The sequence below is a fragment of the Thamnophis elegans genome, chromosome 13, assembly GCF_009769535.1.
Source record: "Thamnophis elegans isolate rThaEle1 chromosome 13, rThaEle1.pri, whole genome shotgun sequence".
NCBI lineage: Eukaryota > Metazoa > Chordata > Lepidosauria > Squamata > Colubridae > Thamnophis > Thamnophis elegans.
Window position 1 is genome coordinate 20937064 of NC_045553.1, and position 23865 is coordinate 20960928.

At 44.3% G+C, this 23865-nt stretch overlaps 1 protein-coding gene across 9 annotated transcripts in view; it reads left to right on the forward strand.

Moving 5' to 3' along the window:
• Positions 1-20127, forward strand: part of SLC23A2 (solute carrier family 23 member 2) — a 75153-nt gene extending 55026 nt beyond the window's left edge. For all 9 annotated transcript variants that reach the window (XM_032229411.1, XM_032229412.1, XM_032229407.1 and 6 more), the window contains 10 exons: positions 3172-3242; positions 4407-4588; positions 6459-6579; positions 7522-7678; positions 9334-9481; positions 11480-11585; positions 14144-14273; positions 15066-15203; positions 18647-18742; positions 19722-20127. In XM_032229411.1, coding sequence (XP_032085302.1) covers positions 3172-3242; positions 4407-4588; positions 6459-6579; positions 7522-7678; positions 9334-9481; positions 11480-11585; positions 14144-14273; positions 15066-15203; positions 18647-18742; positions 19722-19954 — 1382 coding nt within the window. In that variant the 3' untranslated portion in view covers positions 19955-20127. The remainder of the gene's footprint in view (positions 1-3171; positions 3243-4406; positions 4589-6458; positions 6580-7521; positions 7679-9333; positions 9482-11479; positions 11586-14143; positions 14274-15065; positions 15204-18646; positions 18743-19721) is intronic.
• The last annotated feature ends 3738 nt before the right edge of the window (positions 20128-23865 follow it).

Consider the following 23865-nt stretch of genomic DNA (forward strand, 5'->3'; position numbering starts at 1 on the left):
ACCCCTACACCCCTCTATCTAATAGATCCTTTTCTCAGTCCCAGGACAGGTTTCAGGGCAGAGCCAATACTAGGGACAGAGGTAGGAACCAGCACCAACAGCAGGCCCAGGCCCAGCGGCCCTTTCGTGGCACCAACCACCGGTCTTTTCGTAGGTACCAGTGACTCGCTCGAGGTTGGCCCTATTGGCGGGCGCTTAACCACCTTCGTCCACTAATGGGAAACCACAACCTCAGACACCTGGGCTTTTCAGACCGTGAGGTTGGGCCTCACTCTGGAGTTCCTGGCCATTCCCCCGAGATGTTTCATCAAATACCCAGTGCCTAGGTGCCAGGTAAAGCGGCGCCTGATGGACATAGAAATCCAGCATCTCATTTCCATCAGAGCAATAGAACAGATGCCAAGGGGGCAGGAGGGAGGGTCTAGGTTTCTACTCAATACTCTTCCTAGTTCCCAAGACCTCGGGAGATGTCGGGCCATCCTAGACTTGAAATGGCTCAATTTCTACCTAAAGTACCAAAAATTCAAAATTCAATTACTCAAGAGTATTCTGGCGAGCATTCGCCAAGGCGATCTTCTCATTTCCATCGACATCAAGGAGGCATACTTACACGTGCCAATACATCCAGCCCATCGAAGGTTTCTGTGCTTCTTCTGCGTTGACTTACCTGAACGGTCCTTCTATGTGCACTGTGAGGGGAATCCAACCCGCCCTCGGCTTCGGCTGCTCTGGGCCTGGACTTCCTTTTTTCCTATGACATTCTGACTTACCTTGACTTCTAGACTTATTTTGCTTCTCTCAAGCTGGCTGATCCTTTGTGCAAAACTGAACCCTTCCAGTCAGAGGAGGCGTGGCCAGCAATTTGCATAACTCAGTCTCAAGGCTAATGGACAAAGTTAACCCATGCTTGGATTCCCCTCGCAGCGCACATAGAAGGACAGTTCAGGTAAGTCAACGGTCGTTCTGCTGCCAACAGGCAATAGCATGCATAGGCACAATCATATTTTACTCGAGATAGGACCTAGTATTTTGGCAGTGCCCCAAAGTCTTTTCCAAATGAGGAGCTGTGAACATGCATGGCTTTCCAAAATTCTGGGAAAAGAGACTTTCAGAGTTAAAGTAAAAAATTAAACACATGGTCACGTATTGTGTTAAGCCATAATGTAGTCCACTTCATTTTGGCATTTGGTGTATTTGCAACTATCAGTACATAACAGTTAAATAATAAATGCAACCAGTTGCAACTTCTTCATTAAATAGTGCTTAGTATGATAAGTAGCCCAAGTACTTAAAATGTGTCTTTCTTATAACGGCACTGGTAAAGCTTTCTGGATTTTCTCCCCACCATGTAGAAATTTAGGGCATGGCAGAAGGTTAAATAATGTAACCCCCCCCCCCCCCCGTTTTTAATAAATCAGGATGATGCCATTGCTCTTTGCCCTCAGCAAAAGCTAGAAACTTTGTGGGAGCTAGTTGAGTAAGTAGAGAACATTTTGTTTAAAAAGAGACCTTGTTCTGCCTTAGAAACTGTCCTCTATAAATAGGAGGCGTCAGGCAGGAGCTGTTATTATTACAGTCTAGCCAGACAAATTAAGAAGCGACATTTTTGTGACATAACACGCCGGAATCACATCTATGCTGTGAAATTATTCTCCGGATCATCCAACTGAAACTCTGCCACTTGATGCCCACTGAGGGTTGTCCATTCTGGGATAACAACTGGCTATAGCAGCGGCACAATGCAGGGATGCTGTAAATGCTGCTGTAAATTTAGAATCCTTTTTGCTTACCAGGAGTAAACCTGTAGTGATGGATTAGGAGAAAGCTATCCATTGAGAAGAAGGCAGCCAAGCAGACAAACTCAATTGGTGGAAAGAAACATTAGGTTAGGGAAGGAGTCTGGCACTTAGAGCTAACTAAGCATAAACTCACAATTTCATCCTTGATCTTCCTAACTCATGGAATGCAGAGGTCTCCTCTGGCTAAAGAGATAGATTTCTCAAACGCATTTCTGTGTCTTTCTATGAAAACTTGGGTGAGCAGGGGGATGGCCATCATTTTGGATTTGTTCCTCCTTTGTCCCGTCTGCCCTCCTCCCCCCCGCTGCAAAATATACTGTATTTTTCGGACTATAAGATGCACCTTCCCCCCCCCCCCCAAAAAAAGAGGGTGAAAACCTGGGTGCATCTTATTTACTGAATATAGCATTTTTGGCTTCCCAAACCCCACGCCTTCACAAAAATGGATGTGCAGAGGGTTTGGGAAGCTTGTTGGGGGCTGGGGAGGGAAAAAAATGAGCAAAAAATGGGCCATTTTGCCCCCCCCCCCCCAGCACTCTACAAGCCTCCCAAAGCCTATGCATGCCCTGGTTTTTTTTTGCAAAAAACGGGCCATTTTTTGCTTGTTTTTGCCCTGCCCTCCCCCCAGCCCCCAGGAGCACTTTGCCGGCACTTTGCTCTCTGCATGCCCCATTTTTCACAAAAATGAGGCATGCAGAGGGTTTGGGAAGCCTGCAGAGTGCAAAAAAAGGTGCTTCTTATACTCCAAAAAATATGGTATTTCTCTGTTGTTTATTAGAATTCGGTCAACTAACCTTTCAGTCAAAACTCAGTAGAGATCATCTAAACAAGATCATCGAACAAGACCAGGAAGGGATGTTTTGCAATTCACACAAAAAATAAGGGCAATTCAATCTTATATAAGACAGATCATAAAATATTATACAGGGCACAATGTGGTTGGTTTGGGTTTATTATTTGTGACTGTAAGGTGGGAACAAGAAGCTAATTATCTCTCTGTGCAGTTATTACTTTGAAAAGCCAGAGAAGAGATGTGGTTTTTTTTTTGTTCTACCTGAGAATAAACAGGACAATATATACGTATGTTCCTAACACTGTTATTAAAAAGTACATTTGAGCAGTACATGCTACAGCTTCAGTTACTACCATCTCACCAAGGCATCGTTTCAATTCTGTGGGGTTTTTCAGTGGCTGTGGGGAGGCAGTTAAACTGACCAGCAGAATGGATTATTCTATATATATAAAATGTGCTTTGTATATATGATCTGGGGCAGCAGGGGGCCAAGTAGAAGAAGAAGCGAAGTTTTTAATGTACATGAAAGCCGTTTATTATTTTGCCATAACGAGAGGTGTTTCTTTTTAACCTTCCAAGCTGTGATGGCTACAAACGGAACCTCGGAGCTGCTGAGCACAGAACATATCTGGTACCCCAGAATACGAGAGGTAAACTTGCATCATCTACTCAGCACTGGGCCGGCCGCCTGTTGGCTGACTCTCTCTGTGATCCCCTACAAGTCCTTTGCGTATGGAGCTTAACCTTTCCCGTCCTTCTCTTTGTGATCGCCAAGTCCCCAACTGCATGAGATTCAGACCGTGGTTGCTAAGGATATGCTGTCATGCTAAGGAGTGATGATTAGTCTCTGTTTCATGGCATGCAAGTGCTTCTCATCAGTAATGATAACAAAGTAACTGATAAGAGGCTGCTGGGTCATTTATGTAGCTGTGCAGTCAAAGGCTTATTATAGGGAGAATAATCTGCATTGCCTTACTGCATTTTTGCCACTCAGAGTGAGAAGCACTGCCTTGCTTTCTATAGATGATTTGTCAGTCTTGTTGCTCTACTTCTCTTCCCCCCCAATATTTTAGGCGTTCTTGGTCCTTAAGAATCTAGAACAATGAAGGATAATCAAATATAGATCTGGTGCACACGTGTGACATGGAACTTTTCACCCATCCCATTGCTATGGGCTGCCAGTTGTTCCTCAATTTAAAACATCCCCTCTCTCTTCCCCATCTTCAAACCGTAGCTCCATCCTGCCAAGAGGCCTGCAGCCAAGGGGGAGCTGGCAGTCTCCTGAGACCACTGCGCTGCTCTATGCCAGCTTCTAAAGAGCATGGGTGACCAAATGCATCATACCCTCTGCCCCCCTAGGAGCTAAGAGCATCACCTTCGTGGCATCACCAATCCTGAGAACTTGAAAGGTTAGCTTGGAACCCAGGTCTTCTTGTAATGACCGTGTGATGTGGCTATTGACACAACTGCCAGACTTGGTCTAATGACCCCCGTTGTGTGTTGCAACCTAAGCTTTGTGCTTAAGCAGTAAGAGGCAGATGAGGTTAGTAATCCTTCGGTTGAGTCGTCTTCTGATGAGAGCAGAGCATGCACCTCTGAGGGTCTTTAGTCTGGGAAGCTTGCTGCTTAAGCACTCAAATGCATAACATATGCCGTTACCCAGTTCTGCCTAATCATTTGATTTCATTTTGACTTGCGGTTCATGACCAATTCCAAAACTCTCTGCAGAAATATTAAACCACATCTGTTAAAAACGAAAAACGGGAAGAAGGGGAGGAATCTAATGAAGGCTTCTTTCTTATCTCTGTGTTCAGATCCAAGGTGCTATTATCATGTCTTCTTTGATAGAAGTGGTCATTGGGTTCCTGGGGCTGCCCGGAGCACTCCTGCGATACATTGGACCTCTGACTATCACACCCACGGTAGCTCTCATTGGGCTCTCCGGGTTCCAGGCTGCAGGCGAGAGAGCAGGCAAACACTGGGGCATAGCCATGCTGTAAGTATTCTTGGTCAGCCGGCTGTCAATATTGTACAGGTGTCACTGTCGATCTTCCCTGAGTTTTTCCGCTGCCCGGGTAGACCGGGTCAGCGGTCAGGGCTCAGGACCCAAGATAGCAGCTGCGGTTGGAGCGTGAAGTTTAGAAGAACCGGTTTACTTGGTTTTTCCAAGTAAAATATCCATAGCAAACAAAACTCTGAGGCAGGCAATCTTCTCAAAGAATAGGCTTATTGGATATATCATATTGGCACAGGCTGGCAAAACTGACCCTGAATATTCCCTCGGTTTTCACCTAATTAAAAGTGAAAGTTGGTCACTTTCTCAAAGCAATCAGTCACATGGTCCAATCAGGATACTGTCCAGTTGCTAGGTGACTCCAGGCCCCTCCTCCTGAGCACCTGCAGGAACGTCCTTGGTTCCCAAGAGAAAGTATTTTGTTTTGGCTACAACACCCCAACTATCTCTATTCCTCCCTTCCCTATCCCTTGGCTCTATGTGTCAACACCGAAGTCTCAAGATGGCTTCAGTCAGGCCAGCTTCAGTGATGACAGTCACTTGCTACTCTGAGCGGGAGAACATCATTATCAATCAATATGGAGGGTGGCTTTTTACCCACTTAGCCAGTCTCCAAAAAGAGTATCTTGTAAATAGGTCATCCTTGGTATGATGCCAATACTCTATTTATAAATTGCTTTGGGAGTGGGAGAAAAATTACACAACAGTAACAGAGGAGATAATGATGCAAACTGAAAGACAGCAAAAGAAAAAATGGCGCACAGGTGACCGGCCTCCAGAGGTGCCACCAAAATGCAGCACTTAAAGTCAAGGGAGAAGAACCTGGACCTGGACTGCTAAGGTTATCTTAGGATAACTGTTACATAAAGGTCACCTTTAATAAACTTTGTGCTCTCCTCTTTATGGAATACAAAGGAACCGTGCATTCCAAATGTCACTTGGTGCGCAGTGGGGCTTGGCGCTGCTTCAACAATATACACTTTGTGCAGCTTCTCCTGATAATTGGATATATGTTGCTTGTGCCACCAGTCATGCGTGAGGCTGTGTAATAACAGAACCTAACCTGGTGATCGTCTGTGTGGCTTCAATCCCTTTTGCATCAGTGGAAAATGCTTAGAGATAGAACAATAGAGTTGAAAGGAACCTTGGTGTTCTTTAGTCCAACTCCCCCCCCCCCCCAACACACACACACTTCCGCTCGAGCAGGAGACCCCGTGGCCTATCAGACAAATGGTTGTCCGTTCTGTTCTGGAAATCTCCGTGATGGAGCATCCACCGTTTCTGGAGGCAGCCTTCTTTGCCACCAGGGTCCCTGTCATGGAACCGTGCCTCTCCAATGTTGGTATTTTTACTTGAATGATTCCTTTTAGCTAAATGCACCTTATGAAGTCCTTTCAAGAAAGAAATCACAAAACCAACCTGAATTTGGGAAAGTCAAAGGTTGGTGGTGCAAAAGCATTTGGATGAATCAAAATTCTCACTGGTGAACCGTTACAATTAAAATGCATCACAGTAAATGATGGTGGATGGCAGATGAAATATTTTCTCTCTTCACTGACTACAGAGGTTATTCAGACCACCAATATATTTAATTCACTTGATTTATTGAACCTTTGCAAGTGTCAAAGCATGTAACAAAAACAGATTAAAATACATTACAAACACAGCAGATGAAATAGGGACCCAGCCCTCTTATCCTTTGCCCCAAGCCTTTAATTAATCTGGGGAAAAAATATGTCTTTTGCAGTCCTATTGAAGGGGAGAGGAATTTATTTCACTGATTTTTTAAAAAAAATCTATTAAATTATGGGAATGCTGATGGAATAATAGTGATTCTTTTTCATCTTTTCAGGACTATTTTCTTAGTGCTGTTGTTTTCTCAGTATGCCCGAAATGTCAAATTACCGTTACCCATTTACAAGTCCAAAAAAGGATGGACTGCCTATCGCTTGCAGCTTTTTAAAATGTTTCCGGTAAGTAAGCTTTATGTTGATTATTATCAGTATAGAAGCTCTGTTATTTTTTTCAAATGTAGAAGAGGCTGTAATTTTTTCGCAATTACATCATCAAGTCTAAGGTAAGCTTTGAGAAAGAACGCAACCTGTTTAGTCCTCCCTAAAAGTTTGACATGGTAAGCCTCATGCTAACTGAAAAAATAAATATTGGTAAACTAGAAAATAAGATGGAAGAAAAAGATAAACGTCACCACAAATCTGTTGAATAAATATCTACCTGTAATTTAAAACCACATAGAATGGGCCTGTTTTCATGAAAAATGGGCCGTTTTTTGCTCATTTTTGCCCCCAGAAGCACTTTGCAGGCCTCTAAAACACTGCATGCCCCATTTTTCACAAAAAAGGCATGCAGAGGGTTTGGGAGGCCTGCAGAGTGCAAAAACCTTTTATTTTTAATTTACTTCTTCAAAATCCTGGTGTGTCTTATACTACAGTGCGCCTTATAGTCCAAAAAATACGGGTAGTACTTCCTTGGAAATTGTCCCAGTTTGGGAAATTGTATGGGGAGACCCCGTTTAAAGTGGAACATTTAACAAAACGACGAAAGTTTTTTTTTTAATCTGAAAGTAATTGTGCTGTGTTAAACACAACAATCTTAGCTCTCAACACATGTCCTCATTTTCATTTTGTTTACTTACACCTTACATCTTTATTACTTTTACAAATAACTCAAGGCAGCGAACATGTTCCGCACACCTTCCTCCTCCTATTTCCCCCACAACAACAGCCCTGTGAGGTGTGTGGGGCTGAGAGAGAGGATCTGGCCCACAGTCACCCAGCTGGCTTTCGTGCGCAGGGCAGGACTAGAACTCCCACCTCCTAGCGCCTTCACCACTAGCCCATACTGGCTCTCGTTGCTTGTTCTACCTTATTTTAAATGCCTTCCCGTCCCTCTTGCAGATCATTCTAGCCATCCTGGTTTCTTGGCTGCTCTGTTTCATCTTTACTGTGACAGATGTCTTTCCGCCCGATAAGACTAAGTACGGATTCTACGCTCGCACGGATGCCAGGCAAGGAGTTCTCCTGGTAGCTCCCTGGTTCAAGATCCCATATCCCTGTAAGTGAATCGAGCAAACGTTCAGCAGGAGGAATCTTTGCATTTTTGGGGTACAGTCGTTGCAGTCTCTGCCTGTGTGAACCTGAAGATGCCAATTTGGATGGACCGACTCTGGTCCGGTAGTAAATTTAATTTTGATTTGTCAAATATTAGTATAATTGCACATTCTGAGACTTTCCAAATAAACTGCTCTGAAAGACCCAGTTCCATTCATGAAGGAAGGAGAGCAGACTTAAATACTTTTGAATATATATTTGTTTCGTTTTCATCCACACTTCTCTCCGACAAACAGTCGCTCAGAACTTCCTGTCCAAGTGAAGATTTGAATCAAGGTCTCCTTGATGGAAGTTCAGCATTTTAACCCATATTTGTATTACTGTAGACTGATTTGTGCCCATACATGATAAACATGCACACATTTGTTCATGGAAAGCCTTTCTAATCAGGAGGCACCAATTTATTGTAGAGATTAACACTCTAGGACAGTGATGGTAAACCTTTTTGGCTCCGAGTGCCCAAAACGGAATACGTGCGCACACCGGAAACCCAAAGAACAGCCGGTTGGTACACATGTGCATGCCGGTCAGCTGCTCTTTTGGGTTTCTAGCACATGTATGCATGCCAGTCAGCTGGTCTTCATGTATGTGGAGCGCCAGAAACCCAAAAATCAAGCTGGCCGGCACACACATTCGCCCTGGCCAGCTGGTCTTTGGGCTGCCGGCGCTTCGGTACATGTGAAGCTGGCCGGCATGCAGGTGCCTGCCAGAAACCAAAAAAGCAGCTGCCAATGGTGTGTGCATGTCCACAGAGAGGGCTTTGTGTGTCACGTCTGGCACACATGCCATTGGTTCGCCATCACAGATCTAGGAGGAATCATTGCTGTAGCAAAGTACCCTTTGGATTCCCAATATTCTGAATAATGGTCCCTACCTTGCCTCTAGGTTACAGAAATTACCCATCCTGTCATGTAGAGAAGTATTTAACATCTTGAAAGTATTTCTCCAGGTTAAGTTGTAATTGGTTTGAAAAGAGCTGCCTTTGATTGGTCTGTTTGACTTGAACCTCCTTACTGTGGTTTTTAATGAAGTAAAGGCTCACTTCAGACTCGCTTCCTAAACTAACAAGAAAAATCCAAGAAATGATTTGGTCATCTACAATTTGCATTATCATTTTATCACCTCCTTTGTAGTTGTGTACAGGTATATATTGGGACTCTAAAACAGAGTATTGAGCTAGCAGAACATAAAAGATGTTACCAACTGAGACATCTTGAAATATCAGCAATAGCTGAACACAAGTTCCTTTTACATCACAGGCACAATTTTAAATCTAAAGATCTACAAATATTAGCAATCATGACAAATCATCACACACAGGTACATAGAGAAGCTATTGAGATTTATAAAGAGCCCCAAGAATTTGACAAGAAGAGTGGGTGCAGATTAACAAACTCCAGTTCTGTTACACACACAGGAGCGCTATTGCTCAGTTGCCTGTGAGCCACCGAGCAGACTGCTTTCTCTCTGAAAATGCCAGCCACGGATTCTGAGAAAACATCTGGATGCCAGTTAATTAGACCACAGTTGGTTAGCCTGGAAGCTCATCATTGGATGGACCCTACATCAATATAAAATTGAATCTCTTTGCATTTACAGTTCAGTGGGGATTACCAACCATTTCAGCTGCCGGTGTGATTGGGATGCTCAGCGCTGTGGTTGCAAGCATTATAGAATCCATTGGTGATTATTACGCCTGTGCAAGATTATCTTGTGCTCCTCCACCACCCATCCATGCAATAAACAGGTGAGCCTCCAGGAGTGGGTGGCTGGAAACAACTTGTTTTTTATTTCTTTTTTTTTTTTACACTGGGCTGGAGTCAAAGCAGAATTAAATGTTGATTTCTTTCGGAGGTTCCAATATTATTCCAGTGCGAAGATCAAACTCATTGTCAGGGTTCCAAATAGTATCCAAAAGTAAATCAGAGTCCGAGGCAAAGTATTGCTCAAAGTTCTAATTTATTTAGAGAGCCATGTTGGCACATCTGGGAAAACCTGAATCTGAAAGCTTCCCGATTTTCCTCACCCAGTTGAAAGTTCAAGATCTTGCCCCACACCTACAAGTCCATCCCATGGTCCAATCTCCCACTGCCATGCTGGCAGTTCACCCATCCAGTTCAGGTCAGGTGCCGAGGTGCAGAGACAAAGGATGACCTTGGCTTTCCAGATAGAATTTTGTTATGGCTTTGTTAGAGGCGAGGTGGCGCAGTGGTTAGAGTGCAGTACTGCAGGCCACTTCAGCTGACTGCTATCTGCAGTTCAGCGATTCAAATCTCACCGGCTCAAGGTTGACTCAGCCTTCCATCCTTCCGAGGTGGGTGAAATGAGGACCCAGACTGTGGGGGCAATATGCTGACTCTGTAAACCGCTTAGAGAGGGCTGAAAGCCCTAAGAAGCGATATATAAGTCTAACTACTATTGCTATGGCTACATATCATCTAACTCTGTACAGTTCCCCCTTCCATTTTCCCACCATAGAAAATGCATAGTAGAATAATAGAAAGTGTGGCAGGCCAAAGAGCCAAAAGAAAAGTTGGCTGCAGGCCAGACACTCATTTTCTGATTAAAAATAAATTGACATGGAGTAAGCGCATGGACCATTGAAATTGGCAGCATCAGCCAGTGACATGGACATTAAAAAACCACTGCAGATCTTTTTTGAAATCTTTGTTTTAGAATTATTTCAGGCACCTTTCACCAGAGGCTGTTCTGTCTTCAACTGCAAGTCCTGATGAACTTATCAGAGTTGAATTATCTTGCGTGAAGATATATTGAGTGTCCCCAATTGTTGGTGCCTGAAATTTGTTTTTGGAAATCCAAACCATGCAATGAAGAGGATGGGACAGTCTACTTGTCTCAGCTGCCATAAATTAAAAGCTTTTCTGTAATCCTGCATTCTTTGTTACAAATATTTTTAGGTTAATTCCTTTTGCCAGGCTCTCTGCAGGGTTAGTTTCCAGACTTCCAGTAGTGCCAATATATTTTGAATTAGGCTATTGATCACTCTGCTTTTATTGCTATTGGATGCTTGATGCCTGCTTTGGGATTGGCAAGAGGATCAACTGACAGATCCGATCAAGCAGGGAGATGTTTTTAAGCTTGCGGTGCCTAACATATAATCTGAAATGGTCCCCGTGGAAGCTTTTCCATTGGTGAGGTGTACAACATGGACATTTTCATGTTGTGCGGCAAATGAGCACATGGTGGCTCAGATGTTTGGCTGAACTGTTCTGACTGGAGTTATGGGTCAGTCAGAACAAAAAATATGTACCTGAACTCCAAATGTTCTGGTTTTTTTTTTTTACAAGTCTACCAGCTATGACACAATGACCCTTGATGTTTTCCACATTTCCTGTGTAAGCTACTACTCTGTACCCTCCCCGCTGGGCGCCTGGCCTTGTGCACAACATCTCCAACCTAAACTATCGGATCCAAATAATATTTTGTCTGTCTCTAAGAGCTCTCTTTACAAAAACACAAACCTTTAAAATGCCAAAATCAGCAACACGCTGGTTTCAATTAAAAAATCACGCTCAGTGCTTGTTACAAGTATATTACTGTTTCAGCTCTTGGTCTCATTTTACTTTAATCACTGCATCCCAATTCTTTACAGAAATATTGTACATTCTTTTCACTTGGGTTTAATTTGTTCTGAAGTAAGACCTGTCCAAGATCCTTTCCAACCCTATTATTTTATGTTCTATGTTTGCTTCCTTATCTTAATATTTTCCTTTTTTTGGCACAGGGGCATTTTCATAGAAGGCCTTTCCTGTGTCTTAGATGGAGTATTTGGCACCGGAAATGGGTCGACTTCTTCTAGTCCTAACATTGGAGTTTTGGGAATCACAAAGGTATTTGACACGAACTAAGCAAACAAATTTAATCAGCTTATGTATTCTTGAGAGTATAAACTGTTCAAATCTCTTGCTGAGCCCCAAGTTGCTTAATCATGGTTCCCTGAAAAGAATACAGCTGGCTGAAGTCATGCAACACCCTATGCACAATGTTTGTTTCTTGCTCGAGGGTTCTTCCGATTGAAAAGCACCTGCTCAGGCGCACAGTTGAATGAGGGCGATTTTTGTCTTCAGCGCATCTTTGGAATGCAGGGCTGTGCTTGTATATTTGAAGATCCTTCCTTGTTGATTAGATTCCTTTGGAAGGTTAAGCTACAGAAAATTGGGTGAAAAAAAACCCAAAGGCTTCTTCAATTCTGGGCATAAATTGGAATGGGGAAGGCTGATAAACTGCTTGACCCCCATATTCCCCAAGGGAATATGAAACAGAATGGTGAGTTAATTAACACCTTGTTAAATGGAATTTGATTATGCAAATATTTCAGAATCCTTGTTCAGACAAAGCAAACCAGAAAAAAGAGAGTCCGTGATACTCCAAAAGGCCATGGAGCCAAACCAGATCTCATGTGGCAAGTTTGTGTCTTGAAACCCTGCTCTGCCTTGATTCTGTATAGCCACCATGGCGAACCTATGGCACGCCTGCCACAGGTGGCACACAGAGCCCTCTCTCTGGGCACGCCAACTGTCGCCCCAGTCCAGCTCCACCGCCCATGTGCGCGTACCATCTGCCAGCCAGCCGGTCTTCAAGTCTCTGCCCTACATGGGCGGGGCACATGCAGGGGACACCCGCATCCATGGGGGGGGGCATGGCGCACGCATGGGGGATGCTTACGTTCCATTTTGGGCCTGGAAGGCCTCCTGTACCAGCCTGGAAGCCAAAAATGGGCGAGGGGTGGCACATGTGCAGGGGGCGCACGTGCATGCATGAGGGGGCGCATGCACAGAGGCGCTCATATTGTATTTTGGTGTTTCGCGCAAACACTTTGGGCACTTGGCTCCAAAAAGGTTAGCCATCACTGCTCTATAGGGTTTATGGGCCTGTGGTAATTCAGAGCACAACAGATACCCCACACCTGTGGAGGCATCCAATCTACCCAATTACTTCATTTTACCCTGCGGTCCTTTCACACAGGGAGGTTTATTTTTACTTTTAAAAAAAGAGACAGGTAGAACAGGGGGTTGTGCTTTAATTTGGTTGTCCTATAGGATGTAGGTTTTGTAGGTTGTCCTATACCTACACCTTCCCCCCCTCGTTCCAAGGTGGGGTTTTTGCTTTTGGAAGTCCAGGCTGAAACGTTGCCATCTACTGGATCCATCTCTTTGAGTGTTAAAGGAGAAAAAAGTTTGACGGGGTGTATGGGGGTGGGTGGGGTTGGGGGGAAGCATGGCTAGGACTGGTTTCTGTTCCCATGGCCTAATTATATTTATATTAAGCGAGAGGATATTCAGAGAAGCATTTGTATTTGATATTGTGTTACTACCTCGATGGGCAGGCATGTAGCATCATAGCTAGGTCAAAAATACGAATTGTTGATAGCCCCAAATAAGCAGCTCACCTTGTGGCTGAACCGCTGTATTTGTGTAACAAAATTGCATTCCATTCTTGTCATTCTTCCTTAGCCTAATCCAGCCACTAAAAGAGAACTCAAAAGAGAAAAGAATTGGACTGCTTTTTAATTGGTGTCCTGTCAATCAAACTCAGAAGGGAGTGGAGTTGATTAAGTCATTGTTGCATCAGTTCTCTGACATACAAACCTGTTTTGTAGTTGCCTTCTTGGCAAGCCGAAGACATGATAAAGCTGGTATATTTTGTCATTTATGCGTGAAGCAGATTGTAGCCCTAAAAAAAGATTTGTTAGTAGCATCTGCTTTGCCACATTAAAACATTCATAACAGTAAATAATGCTAAGATTTGATCAAACGTATGCCATTATTATCTTTGCTGCACAAATCTGTTTTGCAACTGCATAAGGTGTTTAATTTGTAACCGTAGTTTATATAATTTTTCTCGTATTCTAAAGCAAAGTAAAACATTTCACGCAAATGTCGATATAGTGGAAAATGTATTTTTGGTACTTCCTGTTCTGAAATAAGGACCCCAAAAGTTTAAAACAAGCTTTACTTTTGTATAAACTAATTGGAGTGCTCAGTGTCCTTAACAAAATGTTTTCCCTGAGGGCTTAAATGTTCCACTAATATTGCACAATTTTTATTTGAGCGTCTGTTAGTAACATTAAGTAGCAAATACATAGGTTCCAGATTTAAAAAAGAATAGCATTTTAAAATGACTTTAAGTTTTAGTAGTAACCAGTCATCTGCTAGGTTTTACATACAGTATTATATGGCACATCATTATATGGCAGGGAGTGTCTTATCTGCTTTCAAGGCTCCCCATCTCCATCATCTCCCCATGACCACCACAGTGGGCCTTATTTTGCTTTTGTTTTTAAGCATTTCCTGTGAAAGATTTTCAAGCTCTGTATCGGAATGCAAATCTGATGCCAGTTGCTGTTGGGATATTGTTTTTTTATTCTCCCCCCATGAATGTTTTATAGGTTGGAAGCCGACGAGTTATCCAGTATGGAGCTGCTTTCATGCTGCTTCTTGGAACAGTTGGGAAATTTAGTGCCCTGTTTGCATCTCTTCCAGATCCAGTGCTTGGAGCTCTGTTTTGTACTCTCTTTGGTAAGTGATTATCACCCTGTTGTGTTTGTGTGAATTGTGCTTTTAATATCCCCTTTTTGAAGGAATTTCGAACTATCTTAAACTCCTTTTCTCATTAAATTCTCTTAGTAGGGGATCTTGGCAATTTTTAGATGTGCAGACTTCAGCTCATAATTCCCCACCAAGAAAGCAGTTGATGTCCACACATTGTAAAGTTGCCATGGTTGAGAAATTGTGGTTTAAAATCAACCCAGTCTAGCAGGGAGTTCAGGGCCTGTAAGAGTACATGTGAATTGTGGAATGCTGAAACTGCATTTTCTTTAAACAAAGTTCTTTTTTTTCCCAAACAAAGTTTTTTATTTTTTGTTACAAATTTAAATTTCTTTTTTTTTCTTCCCATATTTTCCATCTTAGATTAATTTTTTCTTAAAACATAAACAATTTCATTATTTGCCCCTTCAGAAATAAACCAAGTTTATCATTTTGTTTCCATCTGTTTTCTATAGGTAGCATATATCCTCAAATTCAGTTCTTTAAACAAAGTTCTGAATCCTATGAAATAATCCCCAGAGTGTTTTTATATTCTAGTGTGTAATGATTAACATAGTCCAAGTACTTATATTTTTTTAAAAATGTAATGCTGTATCAAAATTTTGGGTTTTTAGCCCATTTTGCTGACATATAAATTAGGTCGTGTTATGATCCCAATTTTTCCAGGTAGCCAGACAATTTTTCAAGGCCATGTTTTAAAATAACTTGCAGACTGTCGTACAAATATGAATACCTTGAAAATCCTGTCCCTTTCTTATTTAGGAATGATCACTGCAGTTGGACTTTCAAACCTGCAATTCATTGATCTGAATTCTTCTCGGAACCTTTTTGTTCTTGGATTTTCTATCTTCTTTGGGCTGGTGCTCCCAAGTTACCTTCGGCAAAACCCACTTTTTACAGGTACACGTATCTATATCTATATATATTCTTAGTTACACATGTATGCTCAAATATATTTCAATTAAAAAAGAAATGGATTTACAAGTGGTCATTTAGCAATCGTTCAAAGTTGGAAGACACTGAAGATAGTGAGTTATGGGCCAGTCCTCCCACTTACGACCATCGCAGGGTCCCCACGATCATGTGGCTGCTATTATGATGGTGGTTGCAGCGTGCAAGGTCATGTGTTCACCACTTTCAACCTTTCCAGCTGGATTCTGAGAAGTCGATGGGGAAAGTTGGATTCGCTTAACAACTTTGTGATTTGCTTAATGACCATGACGAATAAGATTGTAAAATTGGACACATGATGTCCCTGTAGTAAAATTCTAAATCCTGTACTCACACAAGGCATGTGGGAAAAGATCTTCCCAGTATTACAGCTTGCTCTTTTTCACCCTAGAGTGGCGTTTCTCAATCTTAATGGCTTGAAGATGCTGACTGTAGAATTCTGGGAATTGAAGTCCATGCATCTTCCAGGTTGAATCACACTCCTCTAGACTGCAGCTGTTCACCAGGGAACCTGGCTGATTAGTTAATTAACTTTAAATGCAGATTAAGATTGGCTCCGTCTACTTAAAGCAGCTTCCCAAACTGAGTGTTCTTTAGCTAAGGATTTTGGAGCTCCAAAGATCTGGAAGTTGGCTTAGCTTCAGTTCAGTTTATCAGCCCTAATTCTTTCCCGGTGCCGACATTTAATTTAAAAAAAAAAGATTTTAAATCAGGGCTGTCTTCCAAATTGAAATATTTTCTGTTTTTCATCCTGCAGGGAAAACTGGTTTAGTCCAGCCTTTCTCAAGTTGTCATCCTCCAGATGCTTGAAACATCTGATGCAGCCTACTGATTTTGGCTATAAGAAATTGCCTTCTTTTTTGCAAGTTCCTCACAGAGGCATCTTTCTAATTAATTAGAAAGTTATTTAGCCATCTGCTTAAAAGCCACAGCCAATCAAATTAATCATTACTTGACTAATCTGGTTGCCCATGTTCATTCAAGGAGCTGCACACAGGAGGCCAGAGCCTAAAGGCCACTTTCCATCTTTCTCTTTCCCCCTCCTTCCCTCTGTCTGTCTCCCTCCCCCTCCCCTCTCAACCCCCCCCCCCAAAAAAAAGATGGGAAAAGTGGGATAGGAACAGTCACACACCCAGAAAGAGTCAAAACCAAGACATGAGTAGAAGCAATGAGAATAAAAGAAGGACAAGCCAAGCACAGGGCAGAGAGAGAGGGGGAGCATTTTCAATAGACCGACCTTCAGTTGCCTGGGGAAATTGAAGAGCACCTTGAAGAGCACCCGGAAGCTTCAACTGGTCCAGAATGCGGCTGCACGGGTTATCATGGGGGCACCCAGGTGCTCCCATGTTGCACCCCTTTTAGGCGGCCTGCACTGGTTGCCGGTTGTCTTCCGGGTGCGATTCAAGGTACTAATTATGACCTTTAAAGCGCTCAATGGCTTAGGCCCAAGGTACCTGCGAGACCACCTACTGCCACCGATAGCCTCCCATCGTCCAGTGCGATCCCACAGAGTTGGCCTCCTCAGGGTGCCGTCGGCCAGACAGTGTCGGCTAGTGACCCCCAGGGGGAGAGCCTTCTCTGTGGGAGCGCCTTCCCTCTGGAATGAGCTGTCCCCAGAGCTTCGTATAATCCCCGACCTCCGGTCCTTCCGACACACCCTAAAAAGTTGGCTTTTCCAGCAAGCCAGCCTGGCCTGAACAAAACAAAACAAATTATTGATCACTGTTAATTTTAATTTGATTTTTTTTAAAAAAAATGTCATTGTCAATTTTAATTGGGTTTGGGATATTCTATTTAATTTTTAAAAAACTTTTGTATTATGTGTTTCTTTTAATGTTGTACGCTGCCCTGAGTCCTTGGGAGAAGGGCAGCATATAAATCTAATAGACCTAAACCTAAACCTAAATAGCTCCATCCTCTTGATAAAACAGCAAAACATAATTTTATAAGCCCTGCAGAAGAATGCTAGGGAGGGCTGCATACCAGCGTCATAGGTTTCCTAGAACTCCATGAGCCCTTCCACGCTTTTAGTGTTTGAATTGCAGGGTGCAGGAGGCTTCTTCCAATCCTCCAGGATACTTTCAGCAAAAGGGAATTTCTCCCCCACTTCTAGGTCATGTTGAGCAATTATTTTGATTGGCTGGTTAATGGATTTTGAGTGTCAAAGATGGGCTGAAGTCCACCACCATTGGCCAAGAGCCACTGGGGCAGCCAGGCTTCCACCTCTCTTGTTTTGAGCAGATGAAGAGAACTCTCCCCTCTTCCAACCTTCCCCAAAGATCTTAAAGTGAGATAGCAATAGCACTTAGACTTACATATAAAACCCCTTCACAGTACTTTCCAGCCCTCTCTAAGCAGTTTACAGAGTCAGCCTCTTGTCCCCAACAATCTGGGTCCTCATTTTACCCACCTTGGAAGGCTGAGTCAACCTCTTGAGCCAGTGAGAATCGAACTCTTGGCAGTGGGCAGAGATAGCCTGCAAAACTGCATTCTAATGGGAAAGAAGGAAGGAAGGAAGGAATAGCACTTAGACATATACTGCTTCATAGTGCTTTACAGCCCTCTCTAAGCAGTTTACAAAGTCAGCCTCTGAATTTGAATCTGAATCCTCATTTAACTAACCGGAGAAGGATGGAAGGCTGAGTCAACCTTGAACTGGTCATGATCAAACTCCAAGCAGTGGGCAGAGTCAGCCTATGATACTGTATTCTAACCAATGTGGCATCAGGAAGGAGGAGAAAGGGAAGAAGGAAGGAAGGAAGGAAGGAAGGAAGGAAGGAAGGAAGGAAGGAAGGAAGGAAGGAATAGCAGTAGAACTTAGACTTATATACTGCTTCACAGTCCTTTACTCTAAGCAGTTTACAGAGTCAGCCTCTTGCCCCCAACAATCTGGGTCCTCATTTGACCCACCTCGGAAGGTTGGAAGGCTGAGTCAACCTGGAGCCTGGTGGGATCCGAACTGCCAAACTGCAGCTAGTAGTCAGCTAAAGAAGCCTGCAGTACGGCACTCTAACCATTACACCACCTTGGCTCTTCCCGTCTTTATCTCTTTTCCCCCTGAGATCTCAACCTTCCCCAAAGTAAAGGAATGTAGATACCACTGTTTCCCCCTTGCAGGTGAGAAATCAAATGGCAGGTGTTTCACAGTGGACTGGTGGGACAGTGGCTGCTACTGAGTGAGCTGGGGATTCCAGCCCTGAACATTTCAACAGGGAGAACTTCAGTAGGAACTCTGCCACTTTGGCCCGGCAGAAGGGGATTGGATGTACCTGTGTTTCCATGAAGCTGCTCAGTCTCCGTCTTGGCATCTTTTTCCCCGCTTGCCTTTCTCTGTCCTTTGCATCTGTTCGGATTCTGACGGAAGCCATTTCCCACCTTCTGCCCCTTTTCAGGAATCGTCAGCATCGATCAAGTCCTAAACGTCTTGCTGACGACCGCCATGTTTGTCGGTGGCTGTGTGGCCTTTATTCTAGATAACACCATTCCAGGTAGGATGTCCACTTTGCTCTTTTCTTCCTGCCCTGCTTCCCCTGTCATCCTGAGGATGCCCTCGTGCTCAAGGAGAACACCCCCGTTCCCAGCGCTCATGAGCCCATTCCCTCCCCACTCCAGGGGAAGGATATTGCAAAATCCCCATTTCCTCCCAACTCCAGGGGAAGGATACTGCAAAATCCCCATTCCCTCCCCACTCCAGGGAAAGGATATTGTAAAAACTCCATTCCCTCCCAACTCCAGGGGAAGGATACTGCAAAATCCCCATTCCCTCCCAACTCCAGGGGAAGGATACTGCAAAATCCCCATTCCCTCCCCACTCCAGGGGAAGGATATTGCAAAATCCCCATTCCCTCCCAACTCCAGGGGAAGGATACTGCAAAATCCCCATTCCCTCCCCACTCCAGGGAAAGGATATTGTAAAAACTCCATTCCCTCCCAACTCCAGGGGAAGGATACTGCAAAATCCCCATTCCCTCCCAACTCCAGGGGAAGGATACTGCAAAATCCCCATTCCCTCCCAACTCCAGGGGAAGGATACTGCAAAATCCCCATTCCCTCCCCACTCCAGGGGAAGGATACTGTAAAAACTCCATTCCTTTCCTGCTTTAGAGGAAGAATACTGTAAAATCTCCATTCCCTCCCCACCCCACTACCCTGCTTTCCAGCTCCGTTCCTTTGTGCAGGGCAACAGAAGAAGACCCAGCCAATCAGCTGGGACTCTGGAGGCAGAGAATAGATGGGGGCGGGGCCAGCCAAATGTAATCAAAATTTCTGCTACCGGTTCTCCAGAACCGATCAGAATTGGCTGAATACCACCTCTGCTGCTGGCCCATGATTGTGGGAAGCAGGACTAGCAGCTCACCCCCCCCCCAATCCCAACTTCAGCCACACCTGGGGGAAGCCCCCCCCCCCACGAGCTTGTGTCCTTCTGTTCACCTCTTGTTCTTCTGCCTCCCTTTTTTGCGGATTAAGGAAGCCCAGAGGAAAGAGGGATCCGGAAGTGGAAGAAGGGCTCAGGCAAGGGCAGGAAATCGCTGGAAGGCCTGGAAAGCTACGACTTGCCCTTCGGCATGGAGTTCATCAAGAAGTATCGGTGCTTCAGCTTCCTGCCCATCAGCCCCACCTTCCTGGGCTATAGCTGGAAAGGCTTCCGGAAAGGCAGCAACTGCGGGGCCTCGGAGGACGATTCGGAGGCCACCGTATAGCCCCGGCTGGACCTCGGTCTCTCGGCCATCGTAACAGAACCTTGTGCAGTTTCTTCTCGCTATTTTACTGTGTCGTATTGTATTGTATTTTTATTTTTATTATTTTGTATATTTGCATTTTTAAATCCTGGAAACTTAGAGCTGAGGCAGGTGATTAAAAGAAAGAAAAAATAGCTTTCCCTTAATTGTAGACGGTGGTATTTGTGTGGGCATTCAGAAGGAGCAGAAAAAGAATCCTTTGGGGAGCTTATGTGCTTTCGTATTTGGCATAAGTGCTTTTCCTTTAGAAACAACCCCGAGAAAATGGTTAAATAGCCTGCTCAGGCAGGCTGAATTTATCCTGTTTGCAGGTTCTACATTCCATTTACTTTTTAAGCCTGCATCACCTTAACCCTGCACAAGGCTTTGGTATTATTTATATAAAAATTGTTGCAGCAGAACCTATTATGGTAAATCAGGACCCGCGGTGGAGGGGTATTTCCGGGGGTGGGGGTTAGGGTTGGGGGCGGGCAGGCAACCAGAATTTGCTCCCATGACCAGCTAGAACTGGGGTCCCCAAATTTGGCCACTTGAAGACTGGTGGACTTCAACTCCCAGCTGTGGAATTGAAATCCACAAGTGTTAAAGTGGCCAAGTTTGAAGACTTCTGATCTAAGTGGAGAGATTGCAGAGGAAGGGATTACAAAAGAGTAATTTATGCTGGCTGGAGGATTCTGGGAGTTGAAGTCTTAAAAAAGTTGTCAAGTTTGAAGACCTCTGAGCTAGAAGGTTGCAGGCAACACTCCGGGAACATTGCAAGCTCCCGGAAAAAGGGGTGAATAGCAGTGGGGGAGGGAAACCTCACCCCTTTTTTGGACTTTCCCCTTCCCAGATATATGGCAGCACAAGTGTTAAGATTCAGACTGACAGAAATCTGGCTGTCTGGTCTTGGACCGCCTGTTCAACATTTTGGAAGTTGGGGTTGTTTTTCTCTGCCACGCCCTCCTGTTCTTAAACTAAGCAGCACTTTCAGAGTTTCCCAGCTCTGGCTGCAGTGGATCATAATGCCCTGGTCCCAAATGCGGGAAAAGAAAGCCAGGAACCCACCTACTCCAGGCACCCCTGTGGTGGAGAAGGGGCAGAGGGGGAGGGATTAGAAGGGGGCTGCCATCCAGTTGCTTTCCTTTCCCTGACGGTGGTAAGGCTGCACAGCACTTCAAGTTTGATTCCCTTAAAAAGGTTTTGGGGTGCAGAGAGGCAGCCCTATGGTAGTAACACAAGCGCCTTTCCCCCGGGGATGGGGGGGCCTGCCACAGAGGGCAGGTGGGAGGGGCAGCATCCCCAACTCTTGGCTGCTCCAGGACCCTTCTTTAGCCTTGCTGAAATGCCGGAGAGTCTCATTGCCTACGGTGCAAGTTGGTTTCCTATCATAATAATGCTATTTATTAAGCGCTTGAGTCGTGAAACTGTCCCTTGGTCTCCAGGCCTCTCCACTTTCAGACATTTTTTGCCCACCCCCAAAGCAAGAGGCAGGAGAGCATTGCCTTTTCCCATCCTCTTTTTCCCCCAAATGGAACCCAGGGTCCCTGGCAAGGGGAGGAGATATGCATGGCCTTGCTGTCTGCCAAACAGTTTTAACGGGTATTGGGGTGCCTCCGTGGGCCCCATTCGGTCTCTTCGTGTTGTGGTTTTTCTCTCCCCCCCAATTGATCTTGGCTCTGATCTTGTGCAGCTGTTGAAACCATTGTAAGAATCGATTCCTATTTAATGTTCTTACTATAGCAGCTTAGTTTGTTGATACAGGTAAGTTAGCTTTCCTTGCTCTTCCCCACCATCCCTCCCCCCAAAAGTAGCCTCCAAATTGTTCCCACTTTTTTTTAAGAAAAAAAGAAAAGAGACAAAGTTGCGGGAAGATTTGTCAGAGAGGCATTATGGGATTTTTAAGGCCAGTAGGCTCACAAATGCCATTGTGGTGGATAGCAGATTCTGCAAGTGGTTCTTGGTTGGCTGCTGAAGGTTGGCTAGTTGAGGGGAGGCCCAAACGGCCACCCGAAGGACACTGGGGGGCTTGAAGGGGGCAGAACAGAAAACAGGTCAGTGGTGGATAGCTGTTTCTTGCAATTTCTGGCATTCCCATCCCAGAGCATTTCTTCTCTCGGATTCTTTCTTCCACTGCTTTCCATACTTTGCCTCTTTAGAATCAAGCCTGCAAAAAAAGTTTGGTGGTTATTATTATTATTATTATTATTATTATTATTATTATTATTATTATTATTTTAAAAATCAGAATTCATGCTCAGTTCTTTTAAACCAACCCTTCCTTGGCTCGGAGGTATACAGGACACTAAAGCCTTCCTCTACAGGAAACCCCCTTCCATTCGTCTGGACCTCTTTCTGAGAAAAGCTTCATTTAGGATCGCACTACGAGGTTGCCATCGTGGGCATATTTACGTAGGAATTGACGCAATTGAGTGTAGCCACAACTTTTGGATTTCTTTTTAGAAGGACCAAGCTGCGTGTTTAGTTTCCCTTCTTATATTTAGGTGAACCAAAGAAAGAAAGGCAGAAAAAAACCCAGTTGCCCTGTGTTTGGTGGTGGTGTAATCCTGTAAAATGCCAAAGTGTATTCAGTTGAGGTCAGCGGTGTCCAAACCTGGGAACTTTAAGACTTGTGGACTTCAACTCCCAGAATTCCCCAGCGAAGTTTGGACATCCCTGGTTTAGGTACATTACAGAAGCAAAAAAAAGTTGTACAGCCAGAGTATTGGAAGAATGTAATATATTCTGATTTGTGGCCTATTCTCTCTCTCTCCCTCCCTCCCTCCCTCTCTCTCTCTCTCTCTCTCTCTCTCTCTCTCCCCCCCCCCTCTCTCTTTTCTTTCTTTCTTTTTTTGGTCTTCTGCTTTGATACTTTGCTAAAACAAACCCTAAATCACCCTGGTCCCATCTTAACACCTTTGCAGATTTGTTTCCACCAGCTTATCCAGGAGTAAAAGCTCCTAGTAATTAAAACAGGCAGCTACCACTGGTGAGACGTTTATTTTGAGCACTGCAGTATAACAACTCTGGCCCAGTGCAAACCTTAGTTTATCGGATTCCAATCTGATGTAATGATGACCTTGAGTGCCTATTTGTACATCACACAGAAGCAAGCAAGGAAGGAAGAAACTCCCATCCGATTGATTCCTCCTCTTAAAAAAAACACAAGGCCTTGCTTTCCTGAGACTGCAGGGCTGATGCCTAGAAAGGGTCGCTTAATCTTAACTAATGCAGTTGTAGTAGCTGCGTCGGCAGGACTGTGAGGCGAGTGAAATGCTTGGGATGTGCAACATGGATAGTGATTTAATCTGATTTGCTAGACGATGCAATTGTGACATTAGGCTCACCTGAATAGCTGGTTTTACTGTAAGAAGGCATCCTATTTACCCTAGGAAGGTAGCCAGGAAGTGGCCCTGTCCATCTGCCGTGGCACTTTCCACATAAGATTTGGAAGGGCTCCGTGGTGATCATATTGAAGCCGCTGAGATTCCAGATTCCCAGGAGGTTCAGCATTTCTGCAGCTGTAGGAACAAAAAAAAAAATCCTCAGAAGCTTGGTTTGATTGATTTATTATTTTAAATTAAGCTCTTTTGGGGAAGAGTTGGTAGCTGAATTGCAGAGTCGGTGGCTAGAAGTGGAAAGTGGCAACGGCAGCAGGAATCTTAGCCAGGGAAGGGACTGTTTTCCCTGCATCTTCTCATCTGTTGGTTGATAAAAACCAACATGGATTTGAGCTGCTTCTCGGTGGGCTTTTAAGTGCTGTGTCCTGAGTAAAATGTGAGCATCAAGAACAGGAACGCCTAAATCTGTTTCCTTAGCAGAGAGCCTGAAATCAGTGGGTATTCCTTGGAATGAGGGGTGGGAGGTGGGAGCGGGGGATGGGGATGGGGGGG